At 41.4% G+C, this 25,911-nt stretch overlaps 1 protein-coding gene across 7 annotated transcripts in view; it reads left to right on the top strand.

Moving 5' to 3' along the window:
* Nucleotides 1-25,911, top strand: part of LOC143215827 (uncharacterized) — a 362,235-nt gene that overhangs the window by 206,783 nt on the left and 129,541 nt on the right. For 2 of the 7 annotated variants that reach the window (XM_076438373.1, XM_076438374.1), the window contains exon 2: nucleotides 4,809-4,867. The exons of the other annotated variants lie outside the window; for them this stretch is intronic. In XM_076438373.1, the coding sequence (XP_076294488.1) occupies nucleotides 4,811-4,867 (57 nt within the window). In that variant the 5' untranslated portion in view covers nucleotides 4,809-4,810. The remainder of the gene's footprint in view (nucleotides 1-4,808; nucleotides 4,868-25,911) is intronic. 7 annotated transcript variants of the gene reach the window in all.

Below are 25,911 nucleotides of genomic sequence, written 5' to 3'. Positions count from 1 at the left end.
AAAACATCTCGCCGCGCGCTCGCCGGCCATTGTTCTCTCGAACAGCTCGGCCCCGTTGGCGTAATATTTCATTATTATTCCGCGGTGGTACGAAATAATTTATCGACACGCGGGGGGGGGGGGAACCCTTGATTTTTAAACATTAATGCATATTTAACCGTCAAATGGATTTCGCCGCTTCGCTATGCATGATAAATTTGCTCGACGCTATGGTTGCAGAGCCACTCCGGTTATTAGACGAGCGAGCGAGCCCTCCCTGCTGTTGCCGAACAGTTTTCATTAAAAATGAAATTGTGATTGAACGGTTTTCCACTGGTTTTTCTCTACAAACAAATACCTTGTCAATATTGACCGGCGATGGCAGCTTTTTTGTTGTTGTTGTTGTTAGACACTAGCACTGGTTTGTCACGTTTATTAAATAATAACACCGTGTCGGAACATGTAAATATTTGTCGCCTGTTTTGTTTATTTTGCCTCGCGCAAGGTCTGCCAGCTTTCGAAAGCATTTTAACTTGTTAGGGATGTAACAATAACGATAATTGAACGTTTGAATCGATGTCAAATATTGTGCTATCAAAGATCAATTCACTGCAGCGTTAAATTCAATATTTTGTAGTTAGAATAATGATTATTGAATTGCATAATGTGCAGAGAGTATGCTACATGAATAAATACAGGAATAAAGCACACACGCGATTCGTAGAAAAACATTGTGCGCACTAATAAATCCATAAACGAGATAGACCATGTGCAACGTGCAAAGAACCGTTGCGTAAGGAACATTATGTACACAAGTAAATACACGAATGCTAATAGGAGTACGAGCGACCACGTCATTATCCACGAGCTCTCGATTATTATCAGCGCTGATGATTCCAATTAATTCGGACGGTGCGCGACGGTGCTTGATACAACTTTGAACCACTCGGCGCAATTCAGCGGATTTCTGCTTTTTCATTATTTAAATGTCGAGTTTTTCTTAGCTTCGTGCTGGGCGGAAAAATATACAAAACATCAGCAATTTAAATGCAAAATTCTGTCCATTTGTTATGGTTCAGACTGTATTCATACTTTCTCAGTTTTTCGTCCTCGATCAGCAGTCTTCAAGAGCTCTGTAAAAAAATATTATAGCTCGCGTAATTTTGATTATTGTCGCCTGAAAAAAATAACTGCAGTACTTCGAGTACCCAGAGATACATGTATAAATTTCTAATAGAAAAGGTTTGACAGTTCTCCTGAAAAAATTCCTGGAAATTGGCTACCATCCCCTTAACATCTCCCAGGTGGTAAATTTTGATATTCTCTTTCCTCAGTTTTTCATCAGCAGTCTTCCAAAGCTCTATAAAAAAATTTATAGCTCGCGTAATTTTGATTATTGTCGCCTGAAAAAAATAACTGGAGTACTTCGAATACCCAGAGATACATGTATAAATTTCTAATAGAAAAGGTTTGACAGTTATCCTGAAAAAAATTCCTGGAAATTGGCTATCACCCTCTTAAGGATATTCTGGAGGTATATAAAAACGCAACAAAATTTTGGAAAATTTGGCAAGATATAATTCTTACTAAATTAATACAATTACCAAAGCTTGGGTTCGATTCACTGCACCGTTTAAGAATTATAGCAACTTAAAGTTTGCACATTTTAACTTGTCTTCTTATGGAGAATTCATAAAATTCCACTTCAAACCCTATTTAAAGTAATTTAAACCTTGAAAAAACGCAACTAGAAACTCCAAAAAAAGGAAAAATACACTCAAAAACAAAAATATACTCATGAATGGCTTTCATTCCCAATATATTGATGGATTTCGAACTTCTCTTGTATTTTTGTCTCGCATTGTACCTCCAGAACATCGTTAACATCTCTGAGGTGGTAAATTTTTGATTTTCGCGAGGTACGACGCTCGGAGCCTATGGTTGTGTCTCGTTTCGGAAGCGGTCGGTATATCGTCGGCATTGATTGGTTGCCGGTGATTGTGAGTGTACCGTCGTCGAGGTAAACGTCGAATCGATGGTCAATTTCTATTACGTAGCCTCGAATATATGTATGAATGACCTGTCGCACCTTGCAACGAGGTTAGAGTACCATCGGGTCAAATCGATAATCCGTTTAATCCCCCCCGCCCCGCCTCTCTGGAAAAAGCAGCGACGAAAAACACACGCGAGCCACGTCCCTTTGTCCCGATAAATGAGTCGTTTATTTTCAGAGTTCGCGCGCGCGTACACACCGCTGGGCCCGGTTCAACTTTGAGCAAAAATAAAGCTGCGTTGACCGCGAATTGATGCCAATCCGTACGCGAACAAATGATTCGACAATTTCTTTCTTTCCCCGTTCTTTTTTCCAACCGGTAATCTGGCAATTAGCGGGCGGCGCAATGGGTCGGTAAAATTCCCGAAATTGATACTGGAGCGGATTAAATGTGCATCAAGAATAATGGTGTCGGTTTTGTAGGCAAACTGCGTCAGAGCGATGCGCTAGTAATTTATGCGTAGTAACTGTATACGGTGGATTCCGGTTAATTGGGGCAGACACTGAAGAGCGGAACCCAAAAACTATAGAATACAATATTGGGACAACCAGCCGTTTAATCGGGACAAATTATCTTCGACTCTGAAATGTCCCAATTAACCAGAGTCCACTATTTACCAGGTGGAGTACGGATTTATGCGTTTATGTAGAAAATGTGTAGATCAAATGTAGAACGGTAGAAGCGTTCAAAGAATTTTAAAATATTAGATTGGAACGCGAAAGTTCGCAGCGTTTTGAAATCAAAATTCAGAGATAAAATTAACATATTTATTCATAGGTTTATTGAATAACATGGTCACCTAAAAAATGGCAAAAAGTAATAGAAGAGGATGGAAAACATGTTATTGAACAAATGTATGTATAAATATTCTAATTTTATCTTTTTAAACGTAACTGGTACGCGTGTTCCCTTATAAAAATGAGAAGATTGATTTTATTTAGACTTTGTACAGCTCCAATTGTGATATATGCTCCACTGAAAATATCTATACAATCATTTCTTATGAAGTTAGTTTTATTATATGAATAATCGTGAAATGAAAAATCTGGAACCAGTCATTTTCACCAGTGATGGTAGGTTTAATGTTAAAAATGCTACGAACTTTCGTTCCAACCCAATACTATTGCCTTATTTTCAAATTGATTGAAATGAGTACGAAAAGAAATGAATATTTTTGTAGCCCAGCAGATCTTTATGCAAAATAAAAGTTGTCGGCATTAATTAACAGACATAGAAATTGTACATATTAAATTGTAAAAAATGTATCGGCACACACTCTAAAATTCTTGTAATCTCTTTAATGTTTGAAATTACACCAACTCATATTTTCCATAAATGCATAAAATCCGCAGTCTAATTAATTGCAAGCTCGTATTTATCGTAAGTGCATCAAATCCAATTACGAAAATATAAGGCTCGCCAAATAAACAGGAAACAATTTGTTCGCGTAGAATTCAATTCAGTTTTCGCGAGACGTTCAGCAAATTTCGCGTGGCAGAGAGTGTAATGCAAGAGCGAAACGGAGGAAGAAGCCGGCGATCGATATAAGTAGACAGTTTGATGTTCATACTATTATCTTAATCCCGTATAATGGAACATTATAGCGTCACGAAACATTAACGTTGCGTGTATACAGGGCTGAAGTGTGCCTCTCCGGCGAAATTGAAAATGCTCGGTCGTTTGCGGAAGATGATTCAACGTGGAAATTGTTCTCTAAACTCGTCGATACCGTGCGAAACAGTTCGGAGTTTTTTCCGAGATACATTTTCGTTTACACGACCAGACGGGATCAAAGGTTACTCTCGGATCGTTGCTCGTGATTAGGTATTCCAAAGATTTACGTTGGCGCACCTGCGTTCCCTCTCGCTTTATTAAATCGCCGCATTTCCCTCTGGTACTCCTCGAATGGAACTGGTCGATGCACGAGCGTAAAACGCCCGCCAAGTCCCGGCTAACTTTCCGACTTTATCGAATTTTATGATTCGGTCGTACGTTTTCCCGGCCGCTTGCGCGCATTCGGGACTCAAGATCGAAAAGAAACTTAGCAGAGTTTCTACTCCTTCCCTTGACCAATAAGACAGCGCACAAATTTCTGGGACTTGCAGCCATTCGCTAAGAACTTTCATCCGAAAACTCTAATCACGAAAGTATAGGTGCATGACCTCAAACGCCTGATGAAATCAGAAACATTACCGAGACTTGTAGCTCCCTTCCAGGGACTTGCACGTGCGAGAGGATAAGCGTACCCCGTAGTCCGCTTCCCGAGGATTCCGAAAACGTAAAAATTTCCGGGACTTGCACCCGTCTTCCGCGGACTTGCGCGTCCGAAAGATCGCGTGCTCTGAACACTTCAACCAGCTTTGAATCAGCTGGCTCCCGGCGAGAAATTCACGGCACGTCCCGTCGCTAAAAATACAAGCACAAGGGAGGTGTTATTAAACTCTTGTCGCGATCGATCGTTGGCCCCGCGGAAACGAAAGGAAAACGGCAGAGACTACTTAATATTGAAACCAAGCGGCGAGCTGATATTCTGGAAATTAAGTCGGGACTTTGCAACGAGCCGGCTCGAACAGCAGCGTAGTAGATCGATATCTTTGCTCGTTTTTTTCCCTCTCCCCTCACTCCTCCGCAATAAAGCACGCGTTCTTTCCCGCTGACATTAACGCGTCCGCGCAAGCAGGTCTCCGCCTGTCCGTAAATCTACTCCTTTTTTCCCCGCTATCCGTGAGAAATCTGTGGGCTCGAGTTAATTGTGTTTTATTTTCTCTGTTGCAGGTATGTACCGCCGCTTTTTAAACACACACACGAGAGTTGACGCAGCCAAGGAGACTCTGGTGAGCTTCGAAAAAGACTTGAGAGTACGGAAATTGAATTGCGCGAGAATAGCGGAAAAATAGATTAGTCCGAAACGAAAGTGTTTCCGCTTTCTCTTCTCCGTATTTATTGTTCGTTGAATTTCTTTCGACGAATTAACACTCATTTCGAAGAACATCAATGTAAAAATATTCCGTAGAAAGTTTTCATCGCTTCGATTGGCATTTATCGTAGGCGAAAAATGACGTTTTCACTTGTCTTTCCCGGTCCACTCTGTTGGGGAAATGGGTCAGAACTTTGCATAAACTCGACGAGTCTTGGAACCTATTTAACTCGCAGGCCGTGTTAAAAATTCCAGGAGGACGACTGTTCAAGCAGATAGAATTCATCTCCGCGAGTAAGGCCGCGTTCCCGAATAATAATAAATCTGTTTTAATGAAACACTTTCGCGATTCGGTGTCGCGACTTTCCACGGGAACGAACAAGAACCGGGTTAGGTCAGGTCAGGTCCCGGGCAACCTGAAATCCTCTTTCCTCCGGATCTTCGCTTAAATGAAATGAAATTAAACAAAAAAGTCGAAGGGGGGGAGAAGTACTCTTGCTTAATTAACTGTTATTAAATCGTTTTCCAAGTACTGTGCACTGCGGTTGACGATTGCGAAGAATGTTGATCGAATCATTCGATTCGAATGTCCGTGCAGTGGAATTTCGAAATTTCATTTCGAATTTATACGAGTTTTTCACGACTACCGAAAATATAAGCGGATAAAAGTTCCCCGGAAGTAGTAGTCCAGGATATTGAACGAAATTCGTTGATAACGTGGAGTAAAATATGAAAAAATTGGCGAAATATGAAATCGTTACTACGGCGAGCAAACAGAGGAACGATTTTTCAGAGGGAAAATGAATCGGGAATGTTAAATGAAACTCGTTTATACAGCGAAATAAAATTTTTAACTTTCAAACATTCATTCTTTAATAAAATTGCTGATATTTGAAAGACAGACGGGTTGCAAAATCTGTGGCGAAGTACAGTTTCGGGGAAAAACAATTTCTCGCCGAATTTCGCGGTAATATTTCCGAAAACGCGCTCGGACTATTCAATCGCGAATATTCGCGCGGCGTGTCACGTCGAGCAATCGAAGACACGTGATCGAACTCGTTCCGCAGTTTGAATAATAGACGACGAGAGCGTTTCCGTCGTCGTCGACTGGGAATCGACAGGGTTGGTGGTTTTCACGGGGTTCAACCGAACTTTTGATTACCGGGGATTGACGCTTGTTGCTTTCGAACGTCGCACAGTGGTCCGGGCGGCCGATCTGCAAGTTGATTAAGATTTTAACGCTATTTGGAAGTTTATGGGTGTAACAATGTATGTGGTTGGATTCGTTTCGACGTCAGCTACAATAATACGAAGTTAAAAGCATATATTTTTTATAGAATAAATATTTTTGACAGAACTTTTTGTATTCAAATTTGTAGATCGCTAATCGATTAATTTTTGTTTGAAAGATTTTTTTGTATCGCTCTCGGAAACGCCTGAAAAATCATCTCCAGTTTCGACATGAACAGTAATCCATCATGGGATACATAAAATGTTGATTTTTAACCCTTTGCACTCGAATGGCGAGTCTGAGGCGCCAGTAATATTATTAAATTCGTCAGTTTTCTATAAATTGTGAAAAGCTCAACTATTATATGAGAAAACTGGTTAAATTTGATGTACACAATGTAAAAAAAATTACATAGAATAAAAATGATCTAGGTTGAAAGAAATGTCTTGATTTTCGAATTAAAATTGCTTCGAGGGCAAAGGGTTAAACAGGGACCCTAATTAATAAAGATGATGGACGTTTACACTGAAGTATCTGTGACACTTTAAACAATAATAATTCCTGAAGAAGGACGAGGTTGGAAATGATTCTTGCGGCATCATACGAGGAAAAGTATACAGAAAATATTCCAATTTGAAAAAATGCACGACTATTTGGAACTAACAAGATACTCCATGTCAGAAGGAAATAACTTCGACAACTTTCTTATTAGTCTATTCAAAATTATTTACTTAACAAATATAACGAACTGTAATTCTAAATTGAGGTATGAATTTTGAAGTCAGAAGAATGCTCTCCAATTAAGAAAAAAATCTTTTTAAACATTAAATAGGTTCGGCAGGATTTACAATAGTGAAAAATCATATTCACTGAATTGTATCATTTTACAAAAAGTTCATTTTTAAATTTTGGTGCATTGCTAATCATTTTTTACCAAATCGACTGCAAGATCGGTCGCCCGGACCACTGTGCGTCGTGATGGAACGGCGCAACAAGCGATTCCGTTCGTGTTTATTACTTAACGTGCCACGGAATAACACAATTGAGCGAGCGATGAGTCATAAAATTCTGATTCGATTACGCCTCGTAACTTTCTCCGCGCCGCGCTGGTGCTGTGGCTGGCCGTGACCGCCTGTAACCGCGCGCATAAAGGATTTATTAAATTGTCATCGAGAGCTGGATACGACTCTGAAGGAAGACTGGTTCATTTTATCGAGCTCTAACAGACTGGGAGTATCAAAATCGGATCATCGTCGACGTTATCCTATCACCTCGTGACGAAACGGATAAAACGAGAGTTTCGCTTTCGTAAATAGAGTCACCTCGTCTCTGTCTGGAGTTCTCTGAAAATTCCTTCTCCGCTTTTCAGCGGCTCGAGCATTCTTCCTCTTTGCAAAGAATCCTTGTTCTTCCTCTTTGCAAAGAATCCTTGTTGAACCGCGGGAAAAAAGGATCGATTATGCTCGGCGTACGCGTTGTTGTTCTCCCACCGAATTGCTGAACAATCCGTTCAAGGCTCTTGTCTGTTCAACGTCAGACAAGTAACACATCCGTAAGTAACGTAATTTTTATGCAAAATAAAAATTGGTTGCATTCATTGCAAAGGTTTGTACACGGTTATTTCTTAATCAGTTCAACAATCCGAAATAATACAGCAGTATTTTTAAATTCTTCGTGAATCTGAGGTTTGAATTTGATCTACTTGTTTATATTATCGGTGAAGGCAACAGTTTGCGAATGAAGCACACTAAATTTCCAGTATAAGTGGATACAGCAAAAAAATTCAATTGCAAAATAATTCGACTGCAAACAGATTCAACTGCAAACAAATTCAACTGCAAACAGATTCAACTCCAAACAAATTCAACTCCAAACAAATTCAACTTGCAAAAAAATTCAATTGCAAAAAAATTCAACTGCAAAAAGCTTCAACTCCAAAAAAGATTAAAACCGAACTGTACAACACATGTATTGTGATAAATCTTTCTGGTAAACTGTGAAAGAGTAGAGCTACGTGAACGATGCCAATTGTATGCGATTGTTTAGGTCGATTGTCGGGTATTCGACGTGCAATCTGCTTCCGCGAAAATATTATTCCGCGAACTCGTTATTCCCCGCACGTTCGCCAGAACACTTAACCCTTTTATATTCAAATTGGCCCGACCCCGTATGGAGCGTGGAAGGCCAGTTTTCCTTGTTGCGCATCGGCGCGAGACGCTACGGGGGGATTCGTTACAAAAAATGGTATTGCTGCCTCTTTTGTCCGTGATCAAACAGCTCGACGGAATAATCGGGACAAGTGAGACAAATCAGTATTATATTTTTAATTACATCGGCACGGTTCTGTAAAAAGGCTGTCACGCGAGAGGGAACACCATTAAACAATTCCCCATGGACCCTCGGCCATTAAAAAGCCGACTGTCATCGACCAGGCCATCTCCATTGAATTGTAATACCGCGTGTTATTAATACGTAAACCAAAATTTGATTTGCCGGTGACCGCGGAAATCGCGAATAAACCGGCCGCCGCGCCACGTTATTAAACAAGGGATTAACGAATGTACGGCAATAAAATCGTTCGCGGAATTTTACGAACGCCGCCGTTGCACCGTTCGAGAGTAAGAGAAAGAGAGCACGTCGCATAAAAGTGTCGCCCGTTGTTCGATGCAATTTAATTACGGATCGATACGGCAATAAAACTGGAAATTAACTGTCATGGGCAAGAACGGTCGAACGCGGGAGCGAGGACGAGCGGACGGTTTGTGCGCGCGGTGTATAATTTATAGCCGATTGGATTTCGTTTTTTCAGATTCGAACGGCTATGAATAATTATAGAAACAATTAACGTGCCTCGTTTCACGGGTTGACGATTTTCTTGGACAGCGCGAGAGCGGAATTGTCTCGCGACGTATATCCGTTTTTCTCATCGGACAAGTCGATTGGAATACCATCAGCTCCATTATTGCATGCCACTCTATTAAAGCTTTAAATGAAATAGTTGAACCTCTAATCGATTTCTACGATCCCCTTGTCTACTCCGCACGCCGCAAGCTTCCACTCGATCGCTGCAAGTCCGAGAATATCGTCTTCGCGATTACAATCTCCAAACATAGATCCTTGCCGCTGCAAGTCCCAGAATAATCTCCGCAATCGTAATCTTCGAATAGAGATCTCCGCGTTCGAGCAACTCGTTTCGCTGCGACAAGTCCTTAAAAAGTTCTTTCCGTGATTTGCTTAAAACAAAGAGCCACGCATTCAAGTAAATCCGTCGTTCGAAATTAAGATCTACGGCGTGGCAGAGCGACTCTTTGATCGCCGCAAGCCCCAATCAAATCGCAACGGGCTGATTTACAAACGACTTCGTCACGGAAACCGTTCTCGGAACATGGCATTAGCAGCCGCACGCGTAGGTACCTGTACGCTCGGGTAAATTGTTCGCATGAAAGTGCAACAATTGTCCGTTCGCGAGGTCCGTGATCACGAAACAGAAATACGAGCCTCGTGGCGAGAGCACAATGGCGTTGATTAGATAATCAGGTATTTATTAGCATCGAAATAACTGGAAACACGGTTCTTTCCGGATCACCGTGATTGATCACACACGTGTGCGATCGTGTTCTGTCCAGGTGGATAAGCGCGTGCCACGGCCATGCGTCCTCGCCAACCATAACCGCGTGTCCGTTTCTACACGCAGCGCGCCGCGGCCTCAATCCCGGCCCGTAAAGGCAACCATAGACGACCAGATGCCTGTTCGCGCGCTCGTAAACATGCTAATTGCCCGAGGAAAATTATTGGTGGAAATCTCTCTCCTATCGCCGGACATTTATGCACCATTTCTTCGTTGATAGCGCGAGCTACTCGAGCGACGCCTCGTTATCGAACGACCACCGTTTATGGCAGCGCCGGACTGGTCCTCGGCAACATTAGGCTCGCGGCTCTTCCGCCTTCTGTTGCGCTAATCATTTTATTGTTAATCCCACTGCTCGTCGGATGGTGGAAACATTATCTTTATGCAAAACAAAAAATGTTTGCATTGATTGCAGGAAACAGGAGCCAAATAAAAATTGTACTCTTCTTTTAATTATCCTATTAAGCTGGAAGCAATACGTTGATGATCTTAAATATTTTTAACATGTCCACTGCTCCAAATTGTACGTGTCCATTTTTGTCATAAATGCATAAAACCCGCAGTCTAGTAACCATTGTATCTCGTAAACAGTCTTATTCCTCATAGACTGCGGGTTTTATGCATTTAAGACAACAATGGGTAGTTGCGATTTAAAACAGTGGACAAATTAAATAAAATTTTAAAACTTCAACGTATTATTTGCAGCTTATGAACATTATTACTTGGCTCTTGTTTGTCGTAGCTGATGCAAACCATTTTTATTTCGTATGAAGGGCTGCTCTTTACTGTACCGGACCCAAAATTTGTGCACTTCTCCTACGAATTATGATGTATTTGGTATGTAAAACACTAGATTTGTACTCGGCGCGGATGCAGTCGAAGTTTCGAGCCTCTAGGATCAATAGTTGAGGAGTTATGGTCGGTTAAAGTTGAGCAATCTGCAGTGTTTTTGACAGGTAAGGGCGCGCCATATTGGTTTGTAGTGACGGTCGCACGCCGCTTACCGAGGTGGTTAGGATTAGGGGGCGGCTAGGTAAGCATGTCGTGGTCGTCACTACAAACAAATATGGCGGGGCCCTTACCTATCAAAAACACTGCAGATTGCTCAACTTTAAGCGACCGTAACTCCTCAACTATTGATCCTAGAGGATCGAGACATCGATCTGCATCCGCACCGGCTACAAATCTACTGCATTACATACCAAATGCATCATAATTCGTAGGAGAAAGTACTCATTTTTTAGGTAAAGTAAAGTTTACCCAAGTTCAGTGATGCCAGAATGAAGTTGGTTTCAACTTTATTTCCCCGTCCAGGCTCTCCACCTTTATCCCCTTCCACTATTCTATTCCACCGTTCAGTCCCTATACTTGTATTCCCCCAATTCGTTTTCGATTACCCCTGTCTGGTAACACTGCCCAAGTTCCGCAGTCTACTCATAAATTAACAGGTGTCACAGCAACCTAACCATTTCGTATTAATTTAGAAAAACTAAAAATGATCCATCGATATGAAATTTTCCGTGAATAATTAAAGATTACTGTACTTGAAAAATCTATAAGACATGGAGCAGTTTAAAGGACAGTGTAATGAACAATAGATGTTGCTTTGCGGGTCGGGAGTGACCCGGATTCGGCGGAGAAAGGTCGTGAAGTGTCATTCGAAGAACATCGACGATTCCGCCCCCTTTGAACGAGCCATGGGGGATACAATCGAGGGGAAGCGACGAGCCCAGCTCATTGTCCCCGCTACTTACTTATTTACCATGTGGAACTACAAAAGAGTCGCGGAAACGAGCGGAAGAGTGCTCGAGAAACCTAAGGAACCTGGCGGGACGGCAGGAAAATGAAACAGAAACGGGAAAACCCGATGATAGGGATTGCGGGGGTGGGATTCAGAGTGGTGGCGTTAGTTCCCCGAAGAAAAGGGCAGGCGTGGAGGGAGAGGAAAGTCAGGGAAAACGGAGGAAACGCGCGAGAGGCGAGAAAAAGCCGGATGAAAGGCATGATAGTACAATGTGGGCCCCCGATATCGGAGTTTTCTCATTTGTGACTCATTATCGTCCCTTTTTTTTCTCTCTCAGTCTCGTCTTCTCCTTTTCTTCCCGATTAACATCTCCCTTTCTCTTTCTCTCTCTGTTTATCGATTCATCCTTTCTCCGTGTCAGGAATAATCGAACCACGGGGCGACGAATTCTTTCGCGCGTTATGTACTCTATTCTCGTTGTCTAATTGCGATCGACGATCAAACGCCTCGAGACCGGTTGCCAATTAAATCGACGATTCGTCGACCGATGCTAATTCACTTCCCCTCTCCGCGGGGATAATTTATTTTCAATTAAGAGGCCGCATTGTTAATCACCGGGAGAGATAGTCCGTGTCAAGGACGCAAACTAGCGTCGCGTGTTTATTAATATGTGTATACCTAATAGATTAGAAGATTATTTAATTTATGGAGGATATAGTTAGCTGAAAAATATTTGACGCGTATCTTTTTTTAGCTGCTGACATTCGTGTTAAGGGGATGAAAATAGCCCTGAAAGTTGGGGGTGTAAGGCAACGACTTTTTCAAAATTTGTGTTTTCGATCAAGGAATGTAGTCGTACAAAAAGATTTCAGGGACAGAGTAATAAAAACGCTATCAATAAAATTCGATAGAATTCAGTACGATTTTTATTTGCTTCAGATCTGCAAAGGCTGTTCGCATGAAAAATAGGATTTCATTCCATTCCACGTTTTTGGAATTTGTCTATAAAAATTGCATAAACATCCGCAGGCTGGTAATAAGTATTGCTATATTAAACCGCAGTATATAACATTTCTGAAACAGCAAAACCCGATTGAATGAGTGCAGGAATCGAAGAATTCCCTTTGAAATCGAACGGCAAGTGAACATTTTCCAGCCGCGGAGGAAAGATTGAAAGGGGATAAAGGATTTTTAATCACACGAAAAGCTCTCCGGGGTTCTGTTCGACGGTAATTCGTCTATTCAGCGGATCGCTCAATTATACCGGAGTGTATACAGTTAAACTTACAAACAGTTATCGGATGAAACGGCACGGCGTTACGAAACGCGGCGTAGCGGCGGAGGAGGAGGAGGAGGAGGTGGAGGCGGTGGCGACTGCGTATCGATTTCTCCGGGAGGGGCCGCGGATTAATTTAAACAAAGCCTCGTTGAACGTAAGTGCTCGTTACCGGTATTCAGATGCAAAGTGTTCACCGTCGCGTGTAATGAACAGCGAGGCTCGCGGAGAGAGAGATCCCCGTGTTGACACCACGGCATTAGCACGTCAACTGGGCCCCCGATGAGGCTAACTGCAATTGCAACACGTCCTCGACACACACGGGTTTCTACATTCTTCGGGTACTTCGCCGGGTGACAATGGGGGACCGGTATCCTAATCGTTCGCAAGATGCTGCAGCACTTTCCACGATCCTCGAATAAAGTAAAATTTAAAAAATGATTGTTTTATATCAATCATAAAGAATAAAATCAATGTACATTTACTAGAATAAAATCAAGAATAAAATCAATATATACTTAATAGAATAAAATCATGAATAACATCAAGAATACAATCAATATATTATATATTTAATGGAATAAAATCAAGAATGAAATCAATATTTAATAGCATATAAAATCAAGAATAACATCAAGAATACAATTAAGAATACAATCAATATACATATATTTAATAGAATAAAATCAAGAATTAAATCAACATATATTTAATAGAATAAAATCAAGAATAAATTCAATATATATTTAATAGAATAAAATATCAATATATATTTACTAGAATAAAATCAATATATGTATATCTAATAATAGAATAAAATCAAGAATAAAATTAAGAATACAATCAATATATATTTAATAGAATAAAATCGTGAATGAAATCAATATATATTTAATAGAATGAAATCAAGAATGAAATCAAGAATAAAATCAATAGATACTTAATGGTATAAAATCAAGAATAAAATCCAGAATGAAATCAAGAATAAAATCAAGGATAAAATCAAGAATAAAATCAATAGATACTTAATGGAATAAAATCAAGAATAAAATCCAGAATGAAATCCAGAATAAAATCAAGAATAAAATCCAGAATAAAATCAAGAATAAAATCAAGGATAAAATCAAGAATAAAATCCAGAATGAAATCCAGAATAAAATCAAGAATAAAATCCAGAATAAAATCAAGAATAAAATCAAGGATAAAATCAAGAATAAAATCAATAATAAAATCAAAACTGGTACTCGGAGAAGTTCCGACAAAAAACCCATACAAGTCCTTCGAACATTCTGAACTGAGATTGTGACAAGAATTTTCGGCATGAATTTCACAAACTGTTCGAAATCGTCCGGACACCCCCTTGCCAGATCGAGGGTTGATTGTAAAAAATGTTGGAGCCGTCGCGCGATGAAAGCAGATCGAGCATGGATTCGCGATCAATTTAATGACGCGAGGTCCGCGTTGCACAGATAAAATTCGCGCGTCGCGATAAGGCCGGCCAGCGAACTCGGATTTCATTGTTTCCCCGATGGACGTCGGTAAAGCGGAGAGAATAAATCCTTTTGCTGGTGGCGTATCGATTGAAAACACAAAAAAAAGCGAGTGGTAAAAAGAGATGGAGAAAGAGAGGAAAGCAATTAACCGGGACAGCGAAATTCCGCGTCGCGTTAATCCGCGGTTGGTCGCCCCTTCACCGTGTTAAAAATAGTCTCTTGTTCTGTCCGATAAAGGGTGCAGATCCTTTCGGATGGAACACTTTCGTACGAGCTACCGTGTCTGTACACAGTTCAACCTTACACGGGTTTGTTTGTCTCTCTCTCTCTCTCTCTCTCTTCGTGATGCAGGTCGCTCGGAGAACGCGACCCCGGGGTTACATTATCGCGCGCGACACAATGAATTATGCCGGGAGGGGCAAGAACACTGAAATGATAACGCCTCCTGCTAGATCCGACGCTGAGAAATGATTCGGGGCGGAAAGAAACGTGTAACCTTCTTAAATCCACAGCCGCTTATCTCGCGACCGAAAGCACACCGTCCGGGAAAAATCTGATGAGCATTAAATATTGCATGAACCCGATGTGTCGCCTCGTACAGCTGCTTCGTAATTAGCAGGCAGATAGCGGAGCGGTCATCTTTAGACCCAGCAAGTCCCTGGTTGATCGCTGCAGATCTTCGAAATTCTTTCGCCATTGGAATCTTCAAGGATTGGACCAGTGATTCCTTATCCCCTACTCGAAGCAGGTCCCTAGTGACCTGCTACAAGTCCCAGAAGTTCATAGCAATATGAAGAGGTACGGTGAGGGTCAATACGAACGTTTATTCGATTTTTCAAGATTTATTCGAGAGTTACAGCGACTTTATAAAATATTTACCAGCTTCTCGATCACTGCGAGTCTCTGGTGAATCGTCGAAAGTTTGAAGGATTTTGTTCTCCTTGAAATCTTGAAGAAAAGAACAGGCTCCGGGGGTATCTCCCTTAAAAATTAATTCTCCGTAAAATAAAGACGCAAGTCGTATTATCTTAATATTATTTTCACCGGGGACAAGTTCGTAACTACAGTTTTTCGCTTTGTGGAACATCGTCCCTCGACCGCTGCAAGTCTCGGGTAAATAACCGACTATCTCAGCAATTTTGCCGCCATCGGAATCCCGAAGAGACTAGCTACAAGCTCCATTTATCCCCCAATCGATGCAAGTCTCCGCCGAAACGTGGCAACTCCTGGAAGTTCGCGCAATCGAAAAAAAAGACATTCGTAGCGAATAACTCGCGCAACATCGTGTTACAGTGAGAACAATAAACAGATCCCTGACTGTTCTCCTCGTCGATTAAATCGTCGGAAAGCTTTGGGGCGAACGACGCGCGACAGTTTCTGTGTTTACAGCGCGCAGTTCCGAGTTCCTCGCCGGAAATCAGGCTTCGGGGCGACGCGACGCGACACGCGTGCACGAAACAGTTACTCGAAAATTACAGTGAATTACGGTTAATCGGGTGGCGTGGATCTCGCGCGTTAACGACCGCCGAGGTATAAAAGGACGAAAGGGGAAGAACGAAACGGGAAGGTGACGTTATTCATGGACTCGGTCCATTAGCGGATACCGAAACGTGTTAATCGATCGAGCCCCGAGCTCATAAGCTGACCCGGTGCGTACAAATAGTTGGAATTAATCGCCGATAACGATGCCGTGTCCGAATTTGTCGCGATAACGAAAAAATCCGCTCTGATGAATTAATGCGACAGCTATCCGACTGCATTATTATATCCATTAGCGAATCCACCCGAGGCGCAGCGTAGCTCTCGCGCAGTCGATTGTCGATCCATTAGAATTTCATTCTAAATTCCGATCACACCGGATTTTACGCGTTTGCAGCAAAAATGTGTGCGCGCGTGGTACGAAACAATGGGGGCGTTATGGGAACTCGAGAACGCTGATGTATTTACATTTAGTTTATAGCGGATCTCGTCATGCAGAATAAAATTATTCTGCATCGATTGTGAAGAATAATGATAGCTCGTACTCTCGTGGATTCTCAGCGAAGTCAAAATAACAATCGTCTGATATCGGAATAAAATTGTATCGGTGAAAATATTGGTGTGGGTCAGAAATAGATAGCGGATTGTACGAATTTGTGAGAAAAATGGGAAGGTGTAACCAAAAATAGTAAATACATTCGAAGTATTGGGTCGGCAAATAAGCTCGTTCGGTTTTTGTGATTTATTCCACTGTAAAAAACCGAACGAACTTATTTGCCAACCCAATATTTAAAAATACTATTATATTATTGTCGACCTATCAAATATATTAACCCTTTGCACTCGCGAAGCAATTTTAATTCCAATATCATGATATTTGTTCCAACCCAGATCAATTTTGTTCCATGTAACCTTTTTTACATTGTTCACATCAAATTGAACATGTTTCCTTATATAACAGTTGAGCATTTATACAATTTATAGAATACAGACAAATTTAATAATGTTAAATCTGTTTTGAACAATGGTATGGCAATTTTTAGTGGCGCCTCAGACTCGCCATTCGCGTGCAAACGGTGAAGAAAGAAAATAAATTTCCATTTGACTCCAGTTTGTTGTATGTCGGGTAGAAAATTTTTATTTTGCATAAAGATCTGCTGTCTAGTCAGAAATGACTCCGGCATAGAACTCGCAGCAGTCCGAGGGTTCAGAATATTAATAAGTTGAAAGTAATACATCGCGATGTATACAATTCTTAATAATAATTTAATCTATTCGTTCCACTTGCATTCCTCGCATCGAATTTCGAAAATCTTTGATGAACAGCATCAGCATGCAGTTGAACCGATGATCGAGATCGTTTTGTGTGCCGCTAATCTCTCGAGTCGCGCCTTTTTGCAGCCAATCTTTTTCGATGTGTTTTTTTAAATCGCGCGTGTTCTCTCGCCAATTCGTCGACATATTTCGCCCTCCTTGAACTTTTTTCCCCAGGACCCTTTTTTCAACGCGGATATATTTCATTCATCCCTCTTCATCTCGCGAACGCTCACCGGCAGCTTCGCTTCTTGCCCTCTTCGTTTTTTCTCGCTCCTCCTGTCTCCTCCTTGATCCTGTAACACGCACGGGGACGACGACGGTCGCGAGACTTTCGCGAACATCTCGCAAAAAAGATTGTCTCGGGGAGCCAGCGATCAATGGACTAGTTAAAAAACCGCTTGGTCAGATGAAACGGTAGGAAAAAGTGGCCGGTAAACAGATCGGGTTTCCGTCTTTAATACATCTCTCACCCGCGACCCGCGACTCTCGATCGCAGTGGTTCTCCATGGTATCCTGGATGTGATTGCGAATCCCTTGGAAAATGTGTGGGATGTGTGTTTAATGAACTGGAGCTGTTACGAATGGTTATGCCAGGCTCTTACAGGTGATTCAATTTTTGTTTTCCGGCCACAAACTGTTTTTCCACCCTTACATTTCCACATTTTTTCTCCATCAATTTATCTTGCTCTCAATTCTTTTCTACCGTTCTCTGTTCAGCACGCCAAATTTCTTCTCTTTTCTTCCCTTGTTAACTTCTCTGTCACTGCCAGTAATTATTTTCAACCCTTCAACCCCTCTCCATAATTCTCGCTCGAGGGTTCGACTAAATCGTTATACAAAAAGTTTGAATAAATTTGTATGGTGGAAATTATAAAGATCTGGCAATTTATATGAAAATTTATAATTAAATTACTATAAAAAAATTGAATGAAGGAAAATTTCGTAGAAATTATTAAGATAAAGGGATTTTATAAACATAAAGGGAAATTTACGAATTTATAAAAATTGATAAGGAGTTCGATTATAAATTTATAAAGAGGCTTGAATAAAGGAAAATTTAATATCAATAGAAATTATGAAGGTATATAAAGGAAAATGATTCAATAGACATTTAGTGATTCACAAAAATGTAGAGGGGGTTGAAAGAAATGATTGTACAGAAAATTTAGAATACAAGAAAGTACAATCATAACAGAAATCACAGAGGTGAACACGAATTGTCTGAAGAAAAATAATTCAACGTACCATCCGATGAAATTGTTACAAAAAAATTCGAGCCAAGGAAAATGTAATAATAACAGAAATTATAAAGATGAATGAATAATCCGTCTCCCACTCTTCTCGGTCTCTCCCAATCTTTCTCTCCGTCAATCTCGCTGCCTGCTGCCTTCACCTTCCTCTCTCACGTGTCCCCTTCTCTTCAGCTCTTCCTCTTTCCGCTCAAATCGGATCTCCGGGCGCGGCAATGTAAACGAAAAAATTTGACAAGTCCGTGACAAATTGAAGGGGCCACAGGAGCGTGTGTTTCGAGAGGTGGGGGGCACAGTTATACACATAAGCTTCCAGACAAAACATTCGCAGGCGGACAACACGCGAAACAGTGAACGTCAAGTATTATACCGATGGTAGAACAATTGGCAGCGGGGTGGGGGAGGAGGAGGTTGGCAAGGCCACGGTGGCGGAATGTGTGCCGCAAAATACGTGCGAATATACGTTGTGCCCCCCTTCGTCGCATGAATATATGTATACGGTGTGTGTCGCTCGGTGAACTGATATTAAGCCGATTCGCCGGTGTCAGTTCGACAAAAATATTGGAGCTACCACCGAAAGGGGCCGTTCGACGGGGGAGGGGGGGGGTGGTGCGACGCTGCCGACGGTCCACGTGTTATTATCGCCGGGGTTCGTTATTATTACATTCTGCCGGGAGTGATTAAATAGCGCGGAATTTATTGTTCTGTCGATGCCGGGAAAACCGAACGACGAACGCCGCCCGGGCAATTCGTTTCTCGAGAGCGTTTTACCCCGCGTGATTGGGGATTTTTCTGCGGTCGCCGGATTAAAGTTATCCGTCTGTCCATTACGCGGGATCGTTCAAAATTGTTTGACAGTCTCTGAAACGTTCGATCCACCCTGGAGGGAAGTGGCGCGGTTAAATCGTTGCCCCTTTTCCTTCACGGCCATTTTATTACCACGCTTATGTTAGCTTGCCGAGTTGTCGATGTTGTCATTGTCGTTGTTGTATGCGTCAAATCTTCTAATCGTATTTTAAATCACTTCCCGAAGAGCTAGAGACTTGAAACTTTAAATATAGCTCAGAACTGAATGACAATGCAATGTTAAAAAACAAATTTTTTAAAAAAACTGTGCGTCATTACTAAATATGTTAGTATCTAATCAATTACTAAACATTTAAGTATTGTGTGAGGTATTATATCAATTTCATATTCATGCAAAGAAAAGAATTCATACAGAATGGAAGTATTCCAGGTCGAAAGAAGTGTTTAATTTTCCAGTTAAAACAGGTCCGAATGCAAAGGGTTAATTATTATGGAGGTTTAAAAGGTTAATGAAACATAATGTGAACAAATGAAATTTGCAAATGGATCGTCAATGGAAGTGGAAGTGGAAGACAACAATACTGATTTTTAAAACGTGGTTTATTAGATCAAGTTTTGAACAGCTAGATCGTAAAAATAGCACAGTAGCGAAAATTAGAGTAATTTGATTGAAAGTCGTGAATGTCTCGAATGTGGAATCGAAATCCGCTTGCAAAAGCAGTCGTGAAAAGTCCCGTACGTTCGGTACAGCCGCCAACAACGGTACAATAAATTTATAATCTTTACAAAACGTAGTATTAACAGTATTAGCATTATGGCGGACGGTTTACGTGGGAGAAGTCAGCGCGTGAATGGTGCTTAAGCCTCGGTGAAGGACATCAAATGCAGAAACCGGCGCATTAATCCCGCAACAGCCACTTCATCCACTCGCGGAATGCATAACAAAGTGCAAGTGCTATTCCCGATAGCCCCACGTGTGCACGAACGCGATCGCCCGCGCGCATTCTACTCGCTGGTTGCCATGAATCAGACAAATATATCTTGCGTCGCTTCAACAAAATTAGTTTTTACGAGTCGCTTCGAGAAACGTGTCCTGCAATCCTTGCGGCGTTGCCTATCTGTCATCATCATTGAACATTTATTACCACTTATCGTGGCTTGATGCACGATAATATGCTTGTCAACTAATTTTTAAGAAGTTCAAGAATAAAATTTGTGTCACTCCTTTCGAGGAAGTTCAACATTTTTGGGACACTGTATAATTATAATAGATTACAGGGGTTTTAAGAATTTAAGGCAGGAACGAGTTGGGGCTGTTTGGAACAGTAAAAACATTAACAATAAATTTAAGAATGTTAACCTTCTCGGCTGTGTACTGAAAGAAAACAGAAAAAAAGAAAAATGAAAGGAACAATGTTTGCATAATGTCTGCATAAGTATTTGTGAAATTTCATTGATTAAAAGATAGTATAGAATGCTTAAAACATTTGGAACATATCGCAGATGGCATTCCTAGAAAATTTTTGGAAATTCTCCATTCACCAACCTTTTATTTCCGTTTTTTTTAGCCTGGGGTGGCACGAAAAGAAAAGGAAGGTTACTGTTCTCTTGCAATAGACAACAATTTTTATTTTGCTTAAAGGTCCGCGACCAAATTATAATAACAGCCAGGCCGTTATACTGATACTTCTTTGAAACTTTCTAAAGGATTGCTTATTTAAGAGTCCTTATTTTAATTCTGAATTAGGTTGGCGTGTAACTCGATCGGTATCGTAGCGTAATACGCTCAGGGAACACGGAGATCGCGTCGTTAATACCGCGTAAATTTTCCAGGGACGTTTTACGCCGCCGAAAACCTCTCCCCGGAGTATCTCTCTCTCTCTCTTTCTCCTCCTGCTTTCTCTTTTTCCTCCTCGCTTTGACGACATCGACCACAATGTTACGCGCGTGTTTAACGCAGCCTCGGCTTTACGAGCACCGTAAATTAGCGAAACGATTGTCCAAACACCTCGCGATTCCGTCCCACGATACTTTCTTGCCGATACGCGTGTCCAGGCAGGATCCAACGGAGATACGGGCCCCTACAGTTATTTGTGACAGTGACAAGACCTCTCGTCAACTGATTGGTCAACTACTGACGGTATCATCGACGACTGAAATCAATTCTACCGGCCCGAGGTTCTAAAAGATCCTGGTATAAAGTATTTGAAACATTTGATAATAAAACCTGCTTCAATTTTGTTTAATGCAAATATTCGCAGAGGATTATTCCCTCCGTAACGTCGTGCTTTGGCGATTATTCCCTCCAGCGTCGCGTTTCTATCCCCACTACGTCGAGCAGTGCTGCCTGAAGTTGGCTGCGAAGCTGTCGGCCAATCAGAACGCAGGCACGATCGCTTCCACTGCTCTCGAACGTCACTCTTTTTGTTGAAACCATCAAAAATTTTTGTTCGACAACGTTCATTTATTACAGAGAATACGAGTTTTTAATTCATTCTGTAGTATATTTTAAATTCCATGCATTTTTATACACCGACCTGCTAAATTACAGAAGCGCTACATTCTCGTCCGATAATTGCTGATATTCAAATCGCTGTAATTTCGTGAAAAGAAATCGCACGGGAATAATCCTTAGCTCGTTCTAAAGCGTGAAGCATCTACTTTCAAAGTACTGGATAATCATTTCTCAAAAAAACTGTCTGCATCGTGTGGGGTGATGAAAAATCGAAGATATTTTCTATAACGAAATCATTCTATTTCAAACGATTCCACCGATGGTGAAACATTTTTTTTAGGACTGAAACTACCGTGAGTTTGTAGCGCAGAGTCTTCCCTTTACAACAAGCTTCGAAAAGTTGATGTGTGATTTTTTTTCGCCGTGTTATGGAGCTTTGAATGAGAAGAAATCTGCCTCCACGAAAGCAGCTTCACACATCCAATTTTCCACATGAGTCAGGAACGTGTTTGCAAAATACCGGTGAGTGGTTTGAAAGTAGAAGCTGTGCGCTTTAAAACGAGCCTGGAGTTATTGGTGTAATGTTGTTTATTACGAAGTTATTCAAAGAACAAAGAATTGGTTGAATAGGGGTTGAAAAATCTGCAGAGGTTTCCGGACTCGTTGTTGTACGATTGTTTATTACAAAGTTATATTAAAAGAACAAAAAATTGGTTGAATAGGGGTTGAAAAATCTGCAGAGGTTTCCGGACTCGTTGTTGTGCGATTGTTTATTACAAAGTTATTAAAAGAACAAAAAATTGGTTGAATGGGGGTTGAAAAATCTGCGCAGGTTTCTGGAGTCATTGTTGTACTGTTGTTTACTACAAAGTTATATTCAAAGAGCAAAGAATTGGTTGAATAGAGGTTGTGAAAAATCTGCAAAGGTTTCCAGGGGATGGTTCTGAGAATTCGCAGGCTCGGCTCGCGAAGACTATGATCCTTTGTCCCGCGTCATAGTCGTCGGCCAATTCGTCGCGATCGGTTATCTTTCGCCGATTGCATTTCCAGCAAATGACACATTCATCGGGGTTGCACTCGGCCCGGTAGAACAAAGGGCGGCCGACGGTCGTAAAAGCGATTCACCGTTTCTGTGTTTGACGTGCATACGCGGATGTCATCGGTCGCAGCGACGCGACGCGGCGGTAGCTGCAGGGAAGTGCACGCGCGCGACGCGGTGCGCAGCTCCGTCGGCCACGCTTCGCACAATACAAATTCGCTGGGACGGCCGATAAAACAAATAATAATCCCCGGCCTGTACATCCAATATTTGCCTGATCGGGAACACACTCCGGGCCCCCCCTGCAACCCCCCACCCTCTCCATCCACCTTCTCACCCCACGCGTCGCACAATTACCGTCCATTTACGCGATGCTTAAATTGCATTTCGACTTAGTTGCGCCTCTTGCCTCGAACCTGAGTGCACTTCGGTGTTATCGTTCCCGACCGACAGATATACACACACGATTATTGTAAACGGTGACCTGTCCGCCGCGATCATCGGTCGTTTTTGCTCCTGGCTCACTTCATTTACAGGTAAATCATTTTCTCCGTCGATCTCGAAAATCACTCTTCTCAAATACAGTCGGTGTACTAAGTACACATTTTAGAAACGAATAACTCTTTCAAAATTGGACCCAACAGCTCGAGTTTTCTTCAGACGTTAAAAGGATTGGTCTACTAATATTTTTTGTTAGTTGTATTGGTTGCATTTGCGGAGGAAAAAGTAAGTGTCACAATTTTATCGGTGCCTGTAATGAAAATTTAAAACTGTATTTTTTTACAGATCCTAACAATTTGCTACGCTCGATACATTAACGCAAGAATTAATTTAAAATCTGTACAATTAAGGGAGTGGACTCCTTTTCCCAGGATTGCAAGGGTTTTTCGTTCTCATTTCTCCATAATACAAAAACGGGGTTTTTCAGTAGTCAAAAACGTTAGATAAAAGATCGATCTAAGACGCTATCGCCCTCAAAAGTCCTATTTTTTCGTTCAGGAGGCGTAATTTACATGATTTGGAAGCATACAACTGCGCTTGCAGCTACATGCTGCCGAATAATGCAAATAACGCCTCTTAAACGAGAAAATAGGACTTTTGAGCGCGATAGCGACCTAAATCTATTTTTTATCTAGCGTTTTTGACTACTGAAAATTTGTATTTATCGAGAAACGAGAACGCGAATCCCGCATCCTTGCAATCCTGGAAACAAATCTACCACCTTAATTCCGTCTCCTATTACTAAACTGTGGATCTTTATGCAAAATAAAGAATGTTGGCATTGATTGCAAGACGCAGGAGCCAAATGACAATTTCATTCTTCTTTTAATTATTTTATTAAGGTGAAACTAATACACTGGTGGCCTTAAATCTTTTTAATACCTCCACTGTCTTAAATTGAACGTACCCATTTTTGTCATAAATGCATAAAATCCGCAGTCTACTTATTACTGAGAGACAGAGTCGCCAGATGCGGGGAATCTACAAACTCAAACAATAATTGATCGATGACTAATTTTATAAATTAATTTCTCATGAGCTGGAAGACCCTTTGAGGCGTCGGATTATCTGCTTATTTATCGAGAACCTCCTCAATATCGATACCGCAAGCTCGCTCACCCGCAAATATCAACATTCCCGACTCGATCGTCCATACCATCGAACCACAAAAATCAGTTAATCATGTCCAGTATAATTTTATAATTTCTCATGAATTTTCATGATTTTAATTCTCATGAATTTATCTGCTTATCTCCCAATAAACTCCTCAATATCGATACCGCAAACTCGCTCGCAAATAGCAACACTGTCGACTCCTTGATCTCTCTCGTCCAGTATCATTCTATAATTTCTCATGAATCGGAAGACTCTTTGAATCCGCCGATAATCTACTTATTTCCCAATAAATTGCTCAATATCGATACCGCAAACTCGCTCGCAAATAGCAACATTGTCGACTCCTTGATCTCGTCCAGTATCATTTTATAATTTCTCATGAATCGGAAGACTCTTTGACTCCGCCGATAATCTACTTATTTCCCAATAAACTGCTCAATATCGATACCGCAAACTCGCTCGCAAATAGCAACATTGTGGACTCCTTGATCGTCCATACATATAATTGAATAAATGAATTTTTCACGAACTCAAAGAGACTTGGAACTCGTAGATAATCCCGAGAGTCGTAATTACGAGGTGGACGCGAGTGGCAGGTATAATTATTTCGCCGATGGACGCTCGAGTGAGGGGGCAATGAAATTGATTTTGTTAATGAAGACTCGGGCTTTTCACGGTTACAGGGATCGCGTTTAGATCGATATCATCGACGGACGTATTAAAATACGTCCGGCTGTCTCTCTTTCCCTTTCTATCTTTTGATCACCGCGTGTCCGAGAAGTGGATCGTCGGGATTGACTCTTGGAAAATCGAATCAGCATACAAAGTGCAGCCTCGGATGTGCAGGGAGGGACATAAAAGACAGGAAGATCTTTAATGACAGCTGGAAATCTGGTCCGGCGTGTACAGAGAGCCGTGGACGCCGATCGCATCCTCGATATATATTCCCGGTGTGCCTACGGTTAACTCAATAAACAGGTTTGCGAACCGCGATGCAGATCGTTAAGGCACCATTGAAATCTATATCTCATTGTTACTCGGCCACAGTACGTGTACGGATGTATATGTGTCCCCTTCCACTGTGATCGACGTGGTCTGAATCCGATCGCGGGACGTTATTCAATCGATCCAACAGCTACGGAAAGCTTTTTGCTCTCCCTTTCCTTTGGTCCTTTACACTCATTATCTTAAACAACTCCGGGACGACGGTACACCTCTCTCTCTCTCTCTCTCTCCCTCCGCAGAACTAACAGTCGTTACAGTTAATCCGCGAGTTTCCAGTTTATAAACCGGCGCCTTAAGAAATACTACGAGCCGTATAATTGTTCGACGAACAAATAAAGCGCGGTGTATTTGCGAAGGAAATTGAGCAGGGCCCGTGTATAATTTCGTTTTCCAGTTATTCGTTTTGGCGAAGCCGGAGAGATACATTTTTCCTTGACTGCTAATCCGCAGAAATTGCGCGATAGAAAATGCTGCTGGATTCTACGTAATTTTTATTGTTCGTTCCGCGACACTGTTCTGCTATGTCATTTTTCCGCGGCTATTGCGGCACTGGGTTTTTCGTAATTTAATGTGATGAGAGGAAGGGAAGAATATTACACATATTAAATTTATAAATACTG

The sequence above is a fragment of the Lasioglossum baleicum genome, chromosome 14, assembly GCF_051020765.1.
Source record: "Lasioglossum baleicum chromosome 14, iyLasBale1, whole genome shotgun sequence".
In the NCBI taxonomy this organism is placed as follows: Eukaryota; Metazoa; Arthropoda; class Insecta; order Hymenoptera; family Halictidae; genus Lasioglossum; species Lasioglossum baleicum.
The sequence above is the reverse complement of the archived record's forward strand: the minus strand, read 5'-3'. Positions and strand labels throughout refer to the sequence as shown.